Genomic DNA, 19,036 nt, shown 5'->3' with positions numbered 1-19,036 from the left:
ATGGGGGGAACACCTGCCTCTCCAGCGAAAACCTAACTTTCATTTCAGCCCATACATGTATATGCAAGGTAACATACAAAACCAAGTGACGTGCACAAATGTGCCAGTCTATAGCAATTCAACAGAATAGAGACCACGTGTTCTAAACAATGTCTTTGAGCGGGCCCTAGTTGCTATATTATTCAAGAGAACTTATACATGCTCTAGTCATTCCAATGGAGATGTCCACTGAGACTGGCTTCCATAGACCGGTATACTGCTGCTGTCTGTCTTGCTGAAACATGTTGCACTCCATTTCACAGCATAGCTTATCCTTGACTGCAGGTCTAGTAGCATCAGCTAGTCAATCAACCATAGGCTTAATGTAATAACCAATGTGTGTGGTTATGGGTATACTTATCACTATATTGTGAATGGATATTAGGAAACAGAATCAACAATGATAAATACTTGGTGTAGGATAATAACAATGATTCCTAACAATTATTCCTATATGATATGTTAGGTAAAAGTGTAGCTGGTCATCTTTTTGTAAGCCAACTCCAATCCTACGACCTTTAGCTACTGACATGAGGTCAGAAGCCAGACCCTATGCCAGTGTCTAAGGGCAGCCCTCAACTTTACCTGGTGACCTTAGAAGGGAAAGCTGATTCTAGGTTAGTGCCTAGGGGCCGGAGCTATCCAAACACAACCATGGAGGCAGAAAGCCCTCATGCGACTGACCTCACTGTAGTCTAGTAGTCCTTGGGCCAACCTGTTGAACCAGCAACATCTATGAAGGCGTATGCTTTTTACCCATAAATGCCTCAAAGGCCAAAATAAAACGCTGTTCACTGGCATTTCAAATGAAGAGCGCTTCAAATTTCCAAATGGTATTTTGATGGAGCATGACTGTTTTATGGACTTTTGGCTACAGAGTTTTGACCTCAGCCTTTACACCTAGCAGCTAGGACACACAAAAAGCCTGTAAAAACCCAGACGGTGGCTGGAGAAGGAGCCTGCAGTGAAGACTTGAATAATCAGTTTAATAATATTATCCTCGCTGTGCTCTGTAGCGCGTGGAAGGTACCCTTTAATGGAGTGTCATTGTTAAACCACAGCATCTCCTTCCCGTTATTAACGGCAGCCTACCTTCAACCACGCACACATAAAACATCAACAGACAGTCCAGTCGTAATTAAATAAATAGTTATGAGTAGAGCGGTTATGGTGATAAGCAGTGAAGTCGATACGTTAAGGTTACAAGGCAACAGAGGAGAAAATGAAAGAATGAAGTTGCAGTCTGGCTGAGAGAGGGAGAGTTATTAATGGTGCTGTAGGATGCAGTGGGGAATGAACGATGTGTAACCACATACATGGCCTCACTTAAAACAATGGGTAGATGCCTGAAGGTTGTCTGTCTGTCTTCTGTTATTGACTGGGCATATCATATGTAGGCTCTCTCTCCATGGTTAGATGGTGTGAGTGAGGTGCAGTAAAGGTTAGCTGTAGAGGAAGGCCTTGCAGAATGGATAGGAAGTGGAGGGAACTGAGGTTATAGAGAGGATAGGAGGTCAAGAGGTCATTGGATTTACTGTATGTGTGGTCAAGCTTGTACCAGCATCCAGCTTTCACAGCATTGTCAATACTCCTCACCCTCTCGATATGTCCTACATTTAAATCAATGATTAAAGACACTGGGGAATTACTATTAGAATGTCTCAAATCAACTTTATATCATGAATATTAAAAGTACAGGAAATACAGCAAATAGATAGCTCTGAGGTTAATGTTTGAAAGTGCTTCAGTTGTCATTGGAATATAGAGATAGAAAATAATCTACAAGTCTACATCTCGTCTGTATACTGTGAAGTGCGTCACCACTAGTATGCTACATAAGGTTATACATTTCCTTGAAAAAAAATCCACACCAATATTCTACACGTAAAAGCATTGTGGGGAAAAGGCACATTTGTAACGTAAGAGGCATTCCTTTTTGTGAGCCCAAGGCTGCAGTGGTGGTGGTGAGCAGTTCAACTCAAGGTAACATGTCTGCAGCTGCTCAGGGTTCACACATTACAAAAAACTCCTCCCCCTCGCCTTGCCTCAGATAAGAAAGTGAATGTCAATTTTGCAGGTTGCGAGATCAATAAAAGAGAAAATTGCACACCTTTTGTTCAAGAACACTTCAGCCAACCCCGCTGGAAGCAAACCACCCCAGTAAAACAATCATTTGTCTCCCTCCTCTTACACGCAGCCAGCCTTTGATAATAGCTTCGATTTTACTCTGCATCCTGGCTCACTGCAACTCTGCATCCATAACCCAGGCACCTCTCCTCCCACCTTGACATCTTCCCTCCTTCCTATTCCTCACTCCCTTGCCCCCTTTACCATCTTTCTCCATTTGTTCCCCTACTACTTCTCTCCATCTCTTGGCGCGGTCACACCAGTGGTTGTTTGTCTCCACTGGTAGAGGCCAGAGACTCCACACTGGCTGTGTAGATGGGCTTCTTCTGAGAGTGGTCATCACTGGAGGTAGAGAGAGGGGGAGGAGAGAGAGTGAGTTGCACCATTATTTGTAAATGGACTGCCCAGAGAACTACAGAGGAGAGAAAGATAGAGTTGCACCATTATTTGTAAATGGACTGCCCAGAGAACTACAGAGGAGAGAAAGACAAGTAAAAGAGAACAAATAGACTGCCAACCAGTTATCTACAGAATATACTGTAGGTCAAACACACACAGAGATGTAAAGAGCAACCTAACCTCAATAGCTTTCATATATTATATAAGACAGAATACCTATTACAGAAAGAATGTACTGTACTCATGTTGTAATCACTCTGATAAGAGGTTGATCAACAGAAGTTGTGGGTCACAATGTGTCTGATTACTGTGTATTTATTATGATTTTAACAGTACATACTATATGACCACAGTATCCTTCACATGTTTTGCAAGAGTCTGGTGAAAACACATCCACATGAAAAAAATACTATAGTATAAATATACTGCTCAAAAAAATAAAGGGAACACTTAAACAACACATCCTAGATCTGAATGAATGAAATAATCTTATTAAATATTTTTTTCTTTACATAGTTGAATGTGCTGACAACAAAATCACACAAAAATAATCAATGGAAATCCAATTTATCAACCCATGGAGGTCTGGATTTGGAGTCACACTCAAAATTTAAGTGGAAAACCACACTACAGGCTGATCCAACTTTGATGTAATGCCCTTAAAACAAGTCAAAATGAGGCTCAATAGTGTGTGTGGCCTCCACGTGCCTGTATGACCTCCCTACAACGCCTGGGCATGCTCCTGATGAGGTGGCGGATGGTCTCCTGAGGGATCTCCTCCCAGACCTGGACTAAAGCATCTGCCAACTCCTGGACAGTCTGTGGTCCAACGTGGCGTTGGTGGATGGAGTGAGACATGATGTCCCAGATGTGCTCAATTGGATTCAGGAGGTCTGGGGAACGGGCGGGCCAGTCCATAGCATCAATGCCTTCCTCTTGCAGGAACTGCTGACACACTCCAGTCACATGAGGTCTAGCATTGTCTTGCATTAGGAGGAACCCAGGGCCAACCGCACCAGCATATGGTCTCACAAGGGGTCTGAGGATCTCATCTCGGTACCTAATGGCAGTTAGGCTACCTCTGGCGAGCACATGGAGGGCTGTGCGGCCCCCGAAAGAAATGCCACCCCACACCATGACTGACCCACCGCCAAACCGGTCATGCTGGAGGATGTTGCAGGCAGCAGGACGTTCTCCACGGCGTTTCCAGACTCTGTAAAGGCTGTCACATGTGCTCAGTGTGAACCTGCTTTCATCTGTGAAGAGCACAGGGCGCCAGTGGCGAATTTGCCAATCAGAGTGTTCTCTGGCAAATGCCAAAGGTCCTGCACGGTGTTGGGCTGTAAGCACAACCCCCACCTGTGGACGTCGGGCCCTCATACCACCCTCATGGAGTCTGTTTCTGACCGTTTGAGCAGACACATGCACATTTGTGGCCTGCTGGAGGTCATTTTGCAGGGCTCTGGCAGTGCTCCTCCTGCTCCTCCTTGCACAAAGGCGGAGGTAGCGGTCCTGCTGCTGGGTTGTTGCCCTCCTACGGCCTCCTCCACGTCTCCTGATGTACTGGCCTGTCTCCTGGTATCGCCTCCATGCTCTGGACACTACGCTGACAGACACAGCAAACCTTCTTGCCATAGCTCGCATTGATGTGCCATCCTGGATGAGCTGCGCTACCTGAGCCACTTGTGTGGGTTGTAGACTCCATCTCATGCTACCACTAGAGTGAAAGCACCGCCAGCATTCAAAAGTGACCAAAACATCAGCCAGGAAGCATAGGAACTGAGATGTGGTCTGTGGTCCCCACCTGCAGAACCACTCCTTTATTGGGGGTGTCTTGCTAATTGCCTATAATTTCCACCTGTTGTCCATTCCATTTGCACAACAGCATGTGAAATTTAGTGTCAATCAGTGTTGCTTCCTAAGTGGACAGTTTGATTTCACAGAAGTGTGACTGACTTGGAGTTACATTGTGTTGTTTAAGTGTTCCCTTTATTTTTTTGAGCAGTGTACTATAGTATGCATTGCAGTGATTTTGCGGACTACAGTCTGCAAAACACTACAGTGAATACTGTAGTACTTAGTGTAGTATACTGTAGTATCTACAGTTAACTCTATCTACAGTATAAATACAGTAGTTAAAGAAAACATGTAGTGTATATATATATATATATATAATACAGTAATTAATGTAGTGTTTTTGTGTATCGTAGTATAATGTAGTATTTACTGTTGTGTTTTTGCAGACTTTACTGTAGTGTCCACTATAGTGTTTTGTTTTATTATCTTTTACATAGAAGTGGAGGCTTTCACTTAGAAGAAACCTACTAGAGAAATTCTAAGAGCACATTTTCCATTATCTGTAAGTAGGTAGGACTGGGGTCTGAACGTCAGCTCTTTTCTCTAACCTGTAAGTAGGTAGGACTGGGGTCTGAACGTCAGCTCTTTTCTCTAATCTGTAAGTAGGTAGGACTGGGGTCTGAACGTCAGCTCTTTTCTCTAACCTGTAAGTAGGTAGGACTGGGGTCTGAACGTCAGCTCTTTTCTCTAACCTGTAAGTAGGTGGGACTGGGGTCTGAACGTCAGCTCTTTTCTCTAACCTGTAAGTAGGTAGGACTGGGGTCTGAACGTCAGCTATTTTCTCTAATCTGTAAGTAGGTGGGACTGGGGTCTGAACGTCAGCTCTTTTCTCTAACCTGTAAGTAGGTGGGACTGGGGTCTGAACGTCAGCTCTTTTCTCTAACCTGTAAGTAGGTGGGACTGGGGTCTGAACGTCAGCTCTTTTCTCTAACCTGTAAGTAGGTGGGACTGGGGTCTGAACGTCAGCTCTTTTCTCTAACCTGTAAGTAGGTAGGACTGGGGTCTGAACGTCAGCTCTTTTCTCTAATCTGTAAGTAGGTAGGACTGGGGTCTGAACGTCAGCTCTTTTCTCTAACCTGTAAGTAGGTGGGACTGGGGTCTGAACGTCAGCTCTTTTCTCTAACCTGTAAGTAGGTGGGACTGGGGTCTGAACGTCAGCTCTTTTCTCTAACCTGTAAGTAGGTGGGACTGGGTTCTGAACGTCAGCTCTTTTCTCTAACCTGTAAGTAGGTAGGACTGGGGTCTGAACGTCAGCTCTTTTCTCTAACCTGTAAGTAGGTAGGACTGGGGTCTGAACGTCAGCTCTTTTCTCTAACCTGTAAGTAGGTGGGACTGGGGTCTGAACGTCAGCTCTTTTCTCAAACCTGTAAGTAGGTGGGACTGGGGTCTGAACGTCAGCTCTTTTCTCTAACCTGTAAGTAGGTGGGACTGGGGTCTGAACGTCAGCTCTTTTCTCTAACCTGTAAGTAGGTGGGACTGGGGTCTGAACGTCAGCTCTTTTCTCTAACCTGTAAGTAGGTGGGACTGGGGTCTGAACGTCAGCTCTTTTCTCTAACCTGTAAGTAGGTGGGACTGGGGTCTGAACGTCAGCTCTTTTCTCTAACCTGTAAGTAGGTGGGACTGGGGTCTGAACGTCAGCTCTTTTCTCTAACCTGTAAGTAGGTGGGACTGGGGTCTGAACGTCAGCTCTTTTCTCTAACCTGTAAGTAGGTAGGACTGGGGTCTGAACGTCAGCTCTTTTCTCTAACCTGTAAGTAGGTGGGACTGGGGTCTGAACGTCAGCTATTTTCTCTAATCTGTAAGTAGGTGGGACTGGGGTCTGAACGTCAGCTCTTTTCTCTAACCTGTAAGTAGGTAGGACTGGGGTCTGAACGTCAGCTCTTTTCTCTAACCTGTAAGTAGGTAGGACTGGGGTCTGAACGTCAGCTCTTTTCTCTAACCTGTATGTAACACAATATATGGTCTATACTTGGCATGTATGTTTCTAACTTATAGGTGGCACAAATTGGCATAGGGGAATGGGTAGGGAATATGCAAATTAAATACTGTAGTATTTACTTTAGTTTAAAAAAGTGTTGTGTTTTTGCGGACATTACTGTAGTATTTACTATAATATTCTACAACATACTACACATGATTGAGGGATACTACAGTGTGTAGTATAGTATTGTACAGTATACCACAGAATTCTACAGTAAGTACTGTAGTATTTTATAGTAAGCTGTAGTATTTGTTCATGTTGGCAGGGAAGAGATCAGGGAGGAAGTCAGAGACTGGGTCGAGCTGGTCACCATCACTGGGACGAAGCGGTCTACAAGACCACTAACACACACTGTAAATCCACCTTAGCCTTGGTACCATCGTAAGAGTCAGAGTGAAATATAAGACAATAGATATAATATATTGGCTATAACCTGGGATAAATGGAAGAGGGGAGGGGAAGGAGATAAAAGAAAGGAGGGGGCACCACACACACACAGAGAGAGAGGTGAGGAGGGGACTGTGCAACAGAGCTCAGCACTCACATGGGTCCCTTGGTGTTCTTGGCCTGCTTCGTCCTGCGGACCAGGAAGACGGTGATAGACAGGATGAGCACCAGGAGAACCGCCCCCGCCACGGAGGTCATCAACACCAGGTTGGTGGAGTCGTACCAGGCTTGGTTGAGACGGCTGTTGGTGGCTGCAGGCCGGAGAGTCAGACACACTACAGGCTTTAATAGCGGATGATTCACAGACGGTTTATTTTGTTAGCCTCGCTCCATACTGTCCATGTTGTAGTGTATCCAACTCTTCTGGATCAGATGGTTATAATCTGACCCTGCTGGTCATCTATGAACGTTTCAATGTCTTGAAAAACGATCTGTCCTTAATGGCCACATGCATCGCCAACCGGTACAGCCAGAAGAGCCTGGTTAGCTAGGTTTCTTCCTAGGTTCCTACTTTTAAGGGAGTTTTTCCTAGCCTCTGTGCTGCTCATCTGCATAGCTTGCTCTCTGCAGTTTTAGGCTGGCTATCTGTAAAGCACTGTGACAACTGCTGATGTAAAAAGGGCTGTATTAAATACATTTGATTGATTGAAAATAGTGTAAGATTTAGAGCAATTGATTGTTCACTTCGATTATTCACTTCCACTTAATACTGAAGCAGTTTCTTTACTGTTATAATTGACATGCATCCAGTTTGATTGGCGTAACTGACTTGGAGGCTAGATAATTGAAACGATTGTAATCGCAATGATTCAAATTGACTCTATATTGGCGATATGATCGTTTGGAAAAACCCGTGACCATTAATGCAGCGTAATCATCTCGCAGGTCGCTGATAAAAATGAACAATGATCAGTATGATAAATTGGATTAGCTGTAATATAATGAGTCCTCTTCTTCAGTGACATATTTAGTGTTCTAAGAGACGTCATCTGCAGTGGCCAATTCCCGCCTCCATCACATAGCCGTAAGACCCTCGCCTTGATGGGAGCTTCTCGCTAGACACTCCCCTCTACCCCTCCTCCCCATATGTGCGTTGGCCCTTATATCTGTACCTCTCGCCCTCCCTCTTCTCCTTCCTGCATTCTAACCCCTACACATAATGTCCCTCTTCATAACCCCTGACCCCTGTAGTCCCCCCCTTCCTAACCCCTGACCCGCCACCTACCTGTCAGCACAGTTATGGAGATGGTGCTGCTCCTCTTCAGGCTGGACAGGGTGGGGTGCTCAGCCATGCAGGTGTAGTCTCCACCATCCTCCATCCTCACATTCTTCAGCCTCAGCTTGGAGGAGGGCACGATCCAGTCCTCTCCCTGTTAGAGGGAAGGATGGTGGGTGAGAGAGAGAGGGGGGGAGGGGGTGCGAATGGAGGAGAAAGCGAGCGAACAAGTCAAGAAAACGTTTCTCAGTGGAGTTACAGTATGCTTGTCCCTGTGAGAGAAGCGATAAACTCCCAGACAAGGTGTATTTACCTGAACAGTAATCCCACTGAATAAATTCCACATAAACCCCATTCACTGACCTAGATGGGGCAATCAGCAAATAATAACACAGCAACACTGTTAACAACACATAATGAGAAAACGGCAGGCACTGTGGACACAGAACTAGATGCTGCGCTATTATTAAGAGGGAGAGTTAGACACAGTAGGGGAGAAATAATAGGAGAAACCGAATAGAAACAAACAAAAAAAAGACATTACACCATGCAAATGATTTGGCTCCTGGGATCTCACATTTTCCTGCCAAGAAAGTACATTTCAATCTGAATGGGGGGCTGAATTAAGAGGATTTCCAGGAAAGGCCAGGTTTGGCCAAAACAGCATTCTGTATGCAAATCCACTGGCTCAGATGCATCGAGCCTCCTGCCTGCCTCCCATTGACATTACTAGAGACCAGGACTGTGCAGTCAGTCAGCTGCTGTCCATCAAATGGCCCATACTGTTTGTTTCTCTGCCCCCATAATTCCTCCCATCCCCATCCTTGAATACTTTCTACCACTTGTCTAGACCTCAAACTATTAATCCTCTGTAAGTGGGCAAGCTGCCCTCCAGAAAGAGGAGGGTCCAAACCAGGGAATACCAATGAATACTGAGCAGAGGTGCTGAGAGAGAAAGAGGAGACATGTAGAAACAGTTATGCAAATAGTTATGAATGTGTGGACAGACCGGTTCAAAAGGTAGATGGAGGACATTCACAGCGATGGATATTGGAGGGTGGAGGGCTATTCTTTCTAAAGACATTCAAATTCAGAAAAATGGATGAAAATGAGGACTAACTTGATTTTAAAGGTGTGAAATTGTATCAGGTCTGAAATAGTGGACCCACAATGTGCTGAAGTAGTGATACCTTATTTTACCACTAGGGGGCAGCAAATCAATTCACCAAGGTCTTATTGTTGCCTACATGGCCATTCGGAGTTTGACATTTAGCATTGAGAGGTCTTAATTCCCCTGGGTATTTGGTTTGTGGCTTTGGTAACAGCAAGTTGAATAATTCAACAATGGTGAACTGAACATTGAAAAATCATTAGGAATCTATCCACAGAATGGCTTTCAGGTTGAATGCCACCTGTCTAGACCTCATTAAACTATTAATCCTCTGTAAGTGGGCAAGCTGCTCTCCAGAAAGAGGAGGGTCCAAACCAGGGAATACCAATGAATACTGAGCACCTCTTATGGTGCTGAGAGAAAGAGGAGCGGGACAGAGAGTGAGAGATCGAGCGATAGAAGACCAGATCCTGACAGACCCAAACTCACATATTTCTGCCAGAAGTATTGTGGTGCCTCGGAGGCTGTGGTGGAGCACTCCACCTCCACGTCGTCGCCGAGTGTCACAAGCAGGTTTTCCTTGATGAACTTCCGGCTGGAGGAGGACACATCGTACACAGACAGCTCACGCATGTCTGAACAGGGGATCAGAAACACAGCAGGTTCAGGCAGAAATCAAGAAGAATGCATGCGTGATGGTTTTAAAGAGGTTTGAGTGTGTGTGTGCAGCTGTGCGCACGGTGTACAAGCATGCATAGACATCAGTCAACAGAGCCATATCCCTGAGTATACTGCAGTATCGTGCCTCAAATCCTCTACAAATTGCCCATGAGGGAACAATCAGATAATGGTAATTGCCTTCATCTTCCTAAGTCCTCACAATGGTGCACTGTGGAGTGTGACGGTTCATTTTCTCCCGCTCTACGTCACCGGAACCATCTCCATGTGCCTTGGGTTCTCTCCTTCTGTCCACACAAATAACTCCCCATTATCGATTGCTCCACAGGCAAAGAAGCCTATCAAAAGACATGACGGACGATTTGATCCCCCCTGTAGCGGAAGGGAAAATAGGCCTCACGCTATGACCACCCTTTCATGTGCCTTGTACAGTACAATATGTCTCTTCTTCTGGTTGCTTTGTATTTCTATCTATCCGCTGTGAATTTCCGTTTCTGGAACATTGTTTTTGAAAACAACGAGGAGAATAGATATACTGTACGGTGGAGTGGATAGCAGGCGCTCCTCCTGGAGAGCTACTACTGGGTGTGCAGGGGTTTGTTCCAGCACTACACTTACCCTCCGGATTCAGCTAATCAAGGTTCTGGGGAGCAGCTGATACAAATCAGGTGTATTAAAGCAGGGTTGTACTAAAAGCCTGCATACCCAGCAGCTCTCCAGGAGGTTTGGTCTTTCCTGCAGTGCCGACTTATCGGCCATCGCGCCATTAAAAATAAATAAAAAACAGCTGTTACAGAGATGCATGTGACTATATAGCCCACCCCATACTCACAGTTGATGGTGATAGCCAGGGGCTGGGAGGAGTTGTCGGGTGCCGTGGCGTTGTCTGCGACACAGCGGTAGAGTCCCTGGTGGAAGTAGCTGTGGATGCTGTGGATGGACAGAAGCAGTTGGCTCACCTCACGCTTCAAGAGAACACCAGGGATACATCGGTGGTATATGGGCTCTTCCTCCAGCCGATACCACTTATTCATGTACTGATGGAGAGTAGGAGAGAGAGGAACAGTGAGAGAGAAACAGATTTTCCTAATCTGCAAACAGCAGTCATATGGGGGACTGGCACAGTGATATGAGTAGTAGCGAGAATGATTACCTTCTTGGTCTGCACACATTGGTCATTTTATATACAATAAAATGTTTAAAGCTGAGCCCTGTTGACATAATTAAACATACTGCACTAACTGAAGTCGAGTTCAAGTCACGTTTCGATAAGTGCAGCGCCTCAACGCGCTTTACTTCACATAGTACAGCAACAGAATCGGCAGTCATATAACCCAATTAGAAGTCAGAATCGGCAGTCATATAACCCAATTAGAAGTAAAGTCAGAGGTAGAGGTAGCCTGTGTCCTGACCTTGGAAAACTTCTCAAAGTGGACTTGGCTGGTGTTGAGCTCCGAGTCGGAAAGCAGACATTCCAGGGTGACTTCATCGTTCTCCAGAACAGGCTTGTCTGGTCCCTTTATGACCAGAGTCGCTAGACAGGACAGAGGAAGACAACAGGGACCAAATCAACACCCTCATCATACACTTTATTTGTCAATGCTAGTTTATTGTTTAGCTAATCTCATCCCATGGCTGGTAGTAGATAAGATTATTGTTTTGCCCACCGATTGCTATAGTCATTCCAGTGGGGTTTTTGTTGAGAAGTATTTTGATACACTTCAGTGGATGGACTGGTGCCTAACAATCAGGCCACATATAGGGCATTAGACTGGGCTGTTGCAGCAGCTTACTGTTTGAGTGACAAATACATTGTTTTATTTTTATACAAGCTCTTCCTTTTCCTTCTTGTTGACTGATTCAAACCAGACTGGCAATTAGCCAAACACAGCCAGAAGAACAACAGGTTTGTCTACTTGACTAGGAGATGCTGGTAACAAAAGGTTAGTAAGAGGTCCCCTGCTGGACAAAGCGTTTTAGTGCAAAAACACAGACCAACCACGCACTTGCATTACTTGTCAGAGGAGCTGAACAACACGTGGAAAGCACACCATTTCACAGGGATGACTGTGGCATTATCAATCCACACCATGGACAATGCTGAAGAAAAGCAATTGGAAACATGTCTTTAGATAGTTTTTTTTTTCACTAACAGTGACTTAAATTGCTTTTCTCCACAGGCGTTGAGTCTCCAAGGTAAATCAAATCCCATGGAGTTGGATAGAGGTGCAGAGATTCATTTGATTTGTCACACTTTCAATTCGTATTCAAATAATTGGCTTTTCAGGGGAGTTCCGCTCTCAATTAATAATTGAATCGATTACCCAGGCACAAACAGAGACAATATAAAAAAATATAAAAATATATATAAACTCAGTAAAAAAGAAACGGCCCTTTTTCAGGACCCTGTCTTTCAAAGATAATTTGTAGAAATCCAAATAACTTCACAGATCTTCATTGTAAAGGGTTTAAACACTGTTTCCCATGCTTGTTCAATGAACCATAAACAATTAATGAACATGCACCTGCGGAAAGGTCATTAAGACACTAACAGCTTACAGACAGTAAGAAATTAAGGTCACAGTTATGAAAACTTAAGACACTAAAGAGGCCTTTCTACTGACCCTGAAAAACACCAAAAGAAAGATGCCCAGGGTCCCTGCTCATCTGTGTGAACGTGCCTTAGGCATGCCACAAGGAGGCAGGAGGACTGCAGATGTGGCCAGGGCAATACATTGCCATGTCCGTACTGTGAGATGCCTAAGACAGAACTACAGGGAGACAGGACGGACAGCTGATCGTCCTCGCAGTGGCAGACCACATGTAACAACACCTGCACAGGATCGGTACATCCGAACATCACACCTGAAGGACAGGTACAGGATGGCAACAACAACTGCCCGAGTTACACCAGGAATGCACAATCCCTCCATCAGTGCTCAGACTGTCCGCAATAGGCTGAGAGAGGCTGGACTTAGGGCTTGTAGGCCTGTTGTAAGGCAGATCCTCACCATACACCACCGGCAACAACATTGCCTATGGACACAAACCCACCGTCGCTGGACCAGACAGGACTGGCAAAAAGTGCTCTTCACTGACGAGTCGTGGTTTTGTCTCACCAGGGGTGATGGTCGGATTCGCGTTTATCATCGAAGGAATGAACGTTACACCGAGGTCTGTACTCTGGAGTGGGATCGATTTGGAGGTGGAGGGTCCGTCATGGTCTGGGGCGGTGTGTCACAGCATCATTGCAGGCAATCTCAACGCTGTGCGTAACAGGGAAGAAATCCTCCTCCCTCATGTTGTACCCTTCCTGCAGGCTCATCCTGACATGACCCTCCACAGCCCCAGCTCGTTCTGTGCGTGATTTCCTGCAAGACAGGAATGTCAGTGTTCTGCCATGGCCAGCGAAGAGCCCGGATCTCAATCCCATTGAGCACGTCTGGGACCTGTTGGATAGGAGGGTGAGGGCTAGGGCCATTCCCCGCTGAAATGTCCGGGAACTTGCAGGTGCCTTGGTGGAAGAGTGGGGTAACATCTCACAGCAAGAACTGGCAAATCTGGTGCAGTCCATGAGGAGGAGGATATGCACTGCAGTACTTAATGCAGCTGGTGGCCACACCAGATACTGACTGTTACTTTTGATTTTAACCCCCCCTTTGTTCAGGGACACATTATTCAATTTCTGTTAGTCACATGTTTGTGGAACTTGTTCAGTTTATGTCTCAGTTGTTGAATCCTGTTATGTTCATACAAATATTTACACATGTTTAGTTTGCTGAAAATAAACGCTGTTGACAGTGAGAGGACGTTTTTTTTGCTGAGTTTACATACACATCTGCGTCGCCTGATTTTACGCAGCACTTGAGATCGTTTCAGCGCGACCAAATAAACACTTGCAAAACCGAGAACAAAATAATCTCTTTCCCATAATACAATAATATACCAACCATGATAACACACCATGTGCAGGTAATGAGATAATGAGTGCAAGTTAAATCTGAGTATAAGCCCTTATGTGATGCCAACACAGCTGACCTACAATATCTTGTCAAGCAGTGGTGGAAAAAGTACCCGATTGTCATACTTGAGTAAAAGTAAAGATACCTTCATAAAAAATGACTCAAGTAAAAGTCTAAGTCACGCAGTAAAATACTACTTGAGTAAAAGTCTAAAAGCATTTGGTTTTAAATCTACTTACGTATCAAAAGTAAATGTAATTGCTAAAATACACTTAAGTATCAAATGTAAAAGTAAAACTATGAATCATTTCAAATTCCTTATATTAAACAAACCAGATGGCAGTGGTGGAAAAAGTACCCAATTGTTATACTTAAGTAAAAGTATAGATACCGTAATAGAAGGTTACTCAAGTAAAAGTAGAAGTCACCCAGTAAAATACTACTTCAATAAAAGTCTAAAAGTATTTGGTTTTAAATATACTGAAGTATCAAAAGTAAAAATCACTTCAAATTCCTTCTTTTGAGCAAAGCAAATGGCACCATTTTCTTGTTTTTAAAATGTACGGATAGCCACGGGCACACTCCAACACTTAGACATTATATACAAAAGATGCATTTGTGTTTAGTGAGTCACAGATCAGAGGCAGTAGGGATGACCAGGGATGTTTTCTTGATAAGTAAGTGAATTGGACCATTTTTCTGTCCTGCTAAGCATTCAAAATGTACTTTTGGGTGTCAGGGATAATGTATGGAGTAAAAAGTACATTATTTTCTTTATGAAAGTAGTGAATAAAAAAGTTGTCAAAAATATAAATAGTAATGTACAGATACACCCAAAAAACGACTTAAGTAAAAATACTTGAAAGTACTACTTAAGTACTTTACACGACTGTTGTCAAGTAAACTAACTTGAAGGACAATGCTGAACAGAGTTCACATTTGCAGTTGAATTAAAACGAATAAGCCTACATAAAATGTTAGTGTATAGAGAGAGTAGAATAAAATTAAATTCACTCAGTTAAAGTAAATACAATCATATTTACCAGTAGTGCTGTGAGCATATGCAATTACTAAAATCGCAAAGAGTATAAAACCTCTCATGTTTGTTATTGGATTCTGGGTATTGATGAGTATTCCCACTCTGCTTCACTGTCTGTATCCAAATACTGCAAATCCGTCTGACTGTCGAAAAGAACGTCTGGCACTGTACTTATTGATACTGGGGGAGGCGTGGCTTCCAGGGTTGTCTTTCTTTCAAAGTTTGGAAACAAGCTTTGTGTATATATATATATATATATATATATATATATATATATATATATATATATATATATACATACACACACCTCTTTCTTTCCACGAGCAGAATGTTTTTATTAAAGTGTTTTTTTTTCTGTTTGGTTTTAAATAACTGTTCTCCACTGTTGTAGATATTAAGTAAAACCAAGACTGTGTATATTGATAACAATGGGCGTATACGCTCCAATTACCAATCACTCGTTACTGCGTCACTTGTCTCCGTGCGCTCAGGATGTAGGTGTACAGTTTCACGCAGGTCAGTGCTATACGGTATCATTGGAAAGTCCCTACCCTAGCCACAACCATAGCACTTACCTAACATTTTAAAATTCTACTTTAACGGGGTAGGGATGTCCCAAAGATCCCAGATAGCTCTGACTGTGTCATGCATGGCTCTCCAACCCGGTTCCTGGAGAGCTAACCTCATCTAGTGTTTCGCTCAGGACGGTAGCTCACCAGGACCATGGTTGGAGAGACGTACTGCTATCATAAAGCGCTCTTTTGTCACACACAAGAGCTTTTGCCATCTATAGGTCAATTACCTATCATTAACCAAACCTGTCCCAACTTCAGGTGGGTCCGTAAATGGTTCCGTTTACACTTAATTACATATCATGACAAGTGGAAGGACGCGGTCTACGCATGGGGTGCCGTTTTTTACCCATGTGGACTGTTCTGCGTCGCCTGATTTTACGCAGCACTTGAGATCGTTTCAGCGCGACCAAATAAACACTTGCAAAACCTATAACAAAATCATCTCTTTGCAAAAGGTACTGTGAAATGCTGTTAAGTTTCAAGGAACCATTAGCACACTTGAAACAGAGCCTTTTCATGGACACATTTTGATTAGTCAAACTTCCAAGAACGTCCGTCTCATACGTTTTAAATTTTTTCTGTTTCTGGCAAACCAATTCTGCCATTTCTGTAGTGTCATCACTAGTGGCTCGTCATGCTATATGTCTGATATAAGATCTCCCAGATAATTGTACAAGCCTTGCCTGTTGTTGGGAATCCCAGCTGACCGTGGTTTTAGTATCAGTTTAAACCAATTAGTAAACATCTGAGACACTCAGAAGCACATCTGGAGTGAAATTATCATTACAAAAGGCCCTATAGATGATGTTTTTAAACAACCCTGAATGACTGAGGCAATCATTTACTGATAACTGGTCTATGTGGAAAAATAAAAACAGAATACCAAAGAAGGGAAGTTGGCCATACAAAAGTTTCAATAGTTTCAGTGTCTGAAAAAAAAAGACCATAGGCAACAGTAGCATTTGCAAATCGTGGGTGGCAACACAGATATCTAGATCAATGGTTCCCAACCTTTTTCAGTAACTGGACCAACAGCTGAATTGTGCTCGGTCTGGACTACCCCTGAAGCACAGGAGGTTGGTGGCACCTTCATTTGGTAGGATACACTCATGATAATGGCTGGAGCGGAATCGGTGGAATGGTATCAAATACATCAAACAAATGGTTTTCATGCGTTTGATTCCATTCCATTTCATTTACTCCATTCCGGCCATTATTATAATCCGTCCTCCCCTCAGCAGCCTCCACTGCTGAAGCACCCCCTCATGCGCATTTTACCAGTAGGCCTATGGTCACATGAGTCTTCTCAAGTACCCCCAGGGGTCCTAGTACCACTGTTTGGGAACCATTGATCTAGAGAAGGGGTGTCAAACTCATTCCATGGAGGGCCTAGTGTCTGCAGGTTTTAGTTTTTTCCTTTCAATTAAGCCCAAGACAAGTGTGTGTGGTAGTTCCTTAGTAATTAGTGACCGTAATTCATAAATCAAGGACAAGGGAGCAGCTAAAACCCACAGACACTCGGACCTTCGTGGAATGAGTGACACCTGTAGCCTAGACAGACTAGCTTCAGTGCCTGTGTTTCTGCTGCTATGCTTCTAAATGTCCACTAGGTGACGATCTGAAGGAATAGAAAACAGGTCAACAAACCATGTCTGAGAAATGATCCTGATTAAAAATACCTTGTATAAGAGCTCATCTTCCAACAGTGAAGATATTGATCCTCAATAAAATCACTAAACCACTAACATATCAGTTGTCATGAAGTTTAGTACAGTGTGATTTATGCAAATATATATTTTTTATGTACTAGAATGATCTAATCTGAGATCAAAGGCACAATGAGCAAAATAGATAGGCCCGTATATACTTGTGTATATCAGTTTATCGACATACAATATCAGATTCTATTATTACAAAACATATATTACATAATGATGCTAAATACAGCATATCCTCATTTCTGCACTTACGTTTTATGTATTATTTAACCTCTATTTAACTAGGCAAGTCAATTAAGAACAAATTCTTATTTACGGCCTACCTCGGCCAAGCCCTCCCCTAACCCCTAACCCGGATGACGCTGGGCCAATTGTGCGCCGCCCTATGGGACAATGTCTTACAGTATCATACATTTGAGATGATGTTATCTGTGGATTTTGCCAAACCAGTAAAATAAATACAAAAATAATCCAAAGCTCTCAAATATCATCTTTAGTAGCCTAATCATGGTACTTGGCTTTTTGACAAAGAGAAAATTGGACTCCCAAAATGTGAACACTATCGCAAAAGACTTCCTTAGGCCTGCAGTGCATCTTTTAAAGTGGAAATTCAATCTGAAATATGTCATAGATGCCATTGATAGAGACACTTAATTTTTCACTTTATCTTCTCACCTCCCTTCACCGCCATGGCTTTACGCATTTTTCCTCCTCGATGAGTCTCAAGCTTTCAGTCTCTTCTCACCTCTCCATGTTCCCATTCCAGTTTTCCCACCTCTCACGGTCTGTGCATATTTGCAAACAACAGCTGGTGCACGGAATCTAAGGAAGTCTCTAGATTTTGCTCGCCTGAAGTAGAGTATATTGTGATAAATTGCAGGCCACACTACTTGCCTAGAGATTTCTCAGCTATACTTTTCATGGCTGTTTATTTACCACCACAGACAGATGCCGGCACTAAGACCGCACTCAGCCAGCTGTGTAAGGAAATAAGCAAACAGGAAACCACTAACCCAGAGGCGGTGCTCCTAGTGGCCGGAGACTTTAATGCAGGGAAACTTAAATCAGTTCTACCAAATCTCTATCAACATGTTAAATGTGCAACCAGAGGGGAAAGAAATTGTAGATCAACTGTACTCCACACACAGAGACGCGTACAAAGCTCTCCCTCGCCCTCCATTTGGCAAATCCGAACACAACTCTATCATCCTGATTCCTGCTTACAAGCAAAAATTAAAAAGCAGGAAGCACCAGTGACTCGGTCTATAAAAAAAATGGTCAGATGAAGCAGATGCTAAACTGCAGGACTGTTTTGCTATCACAAACTGGAACATGTTCCGGGATTCTTCCGATGGCATTGAGGAGTACACCACATCGGTCACTGGCTTTATCAATAAGTGCATTGAGGACGTCGTCCCCACAGTAACTGTACGTACATACCCCAAACAGAAGCCATGGATTACAGGCAACATTCCCACTGAGCTAAAGGGTAGAGCTGCCGCTTTCAGGGTGCGGGACTCTAACCCGGAAGCTTACAAGAAATCCCACTATGCCCTGCGACGAACCATCAAACAGGCAAAGCGTCAATACGGGGCTAAGATTGAATCATACTACACCGGCTCCGACGCTCGTCGGATGTGGCAGGGCTTGCAAACTATTACAGACTACAAAGGGAAGCACAGCAGCGAGCTGCCGAGTGAAACGAGCCTACCAGACGAGCTAAATCACTTCTATGCTCGCTTCGAGGCAAGCAACACTGAGGCATGCATGAGAGCATCAGCTGTTCCGGATGACTGTGTGATCACGCTCTCCATAGCCGACGTGAGTAAGACCTTTAAACAGGTCAACATTCACAAGGCTGCAGGGCTAGATGGATTACCAGGACGT

The 19,036-nt window shown here is 43.8% G+C and overlaps 1 protein-coding gene across 2 annotated transcripts; it reads right to left on the bottom strand.

Annotated features, from left to right (window-relative positions):
* Positions 1–1,690: 1,690 nt before the first annotated feature.
* Positions 1,691–15,134, bottom strand: LOC106605589 (carcinoembryonic antigen-related cell adhesion molecule 18). Of its 2 annotated transcripts, none has more exons than XM_014201395.2 (7): positions 14,861–15,134; positions 11,268–11,389; positions 10,688–10,892; positions 9,667–9,812; positions 8,076–8,220; positions 6,948–7,101; positions 1,691–2,508 (listed from the first exon to the last, which is right to left on the bottom strand). In XM_014201395.2, exons 1-7 carry the CDS (start codon positions 14,916–14,918, stop codon positions 2,421–2,423), a joined length of 918 nt encoding a protein of 305 aa, XP_014056870.1. In that variant the 5' UTR covers positions 14,919–15,134; the 3' UTR covers positions 1,691–2,420. The 2 variants fall into 2 exon arrangements, with proteins under 2 accessions (XP_014056870.1, XP_045574634.1); XM_045718678.1 differs by having other exon boundaries at positions 6,948–7,132; positions 14,861–15,029.
* Positions 15,135–19,036: the final 3,902 nt, after the last annotated feature.

Source organism: Salmo salar, chromosome ssa05 (genome assembly GCF_905237065.1).
Source record: "Salmo salar chromosome ssa05, Ssal_v3.1, whole genome shotgun sequence".
NCBI classification, from domain to species: domain Eukaryota; kingdom Metazoa; phylum Chordata; class Actinopteri; order Salmoniformes; family Salmonidae; genus Salmo; species Salmo salar.
This window is presented reverse-complemented; position numbering and strand designations above follow the sequence as displayed.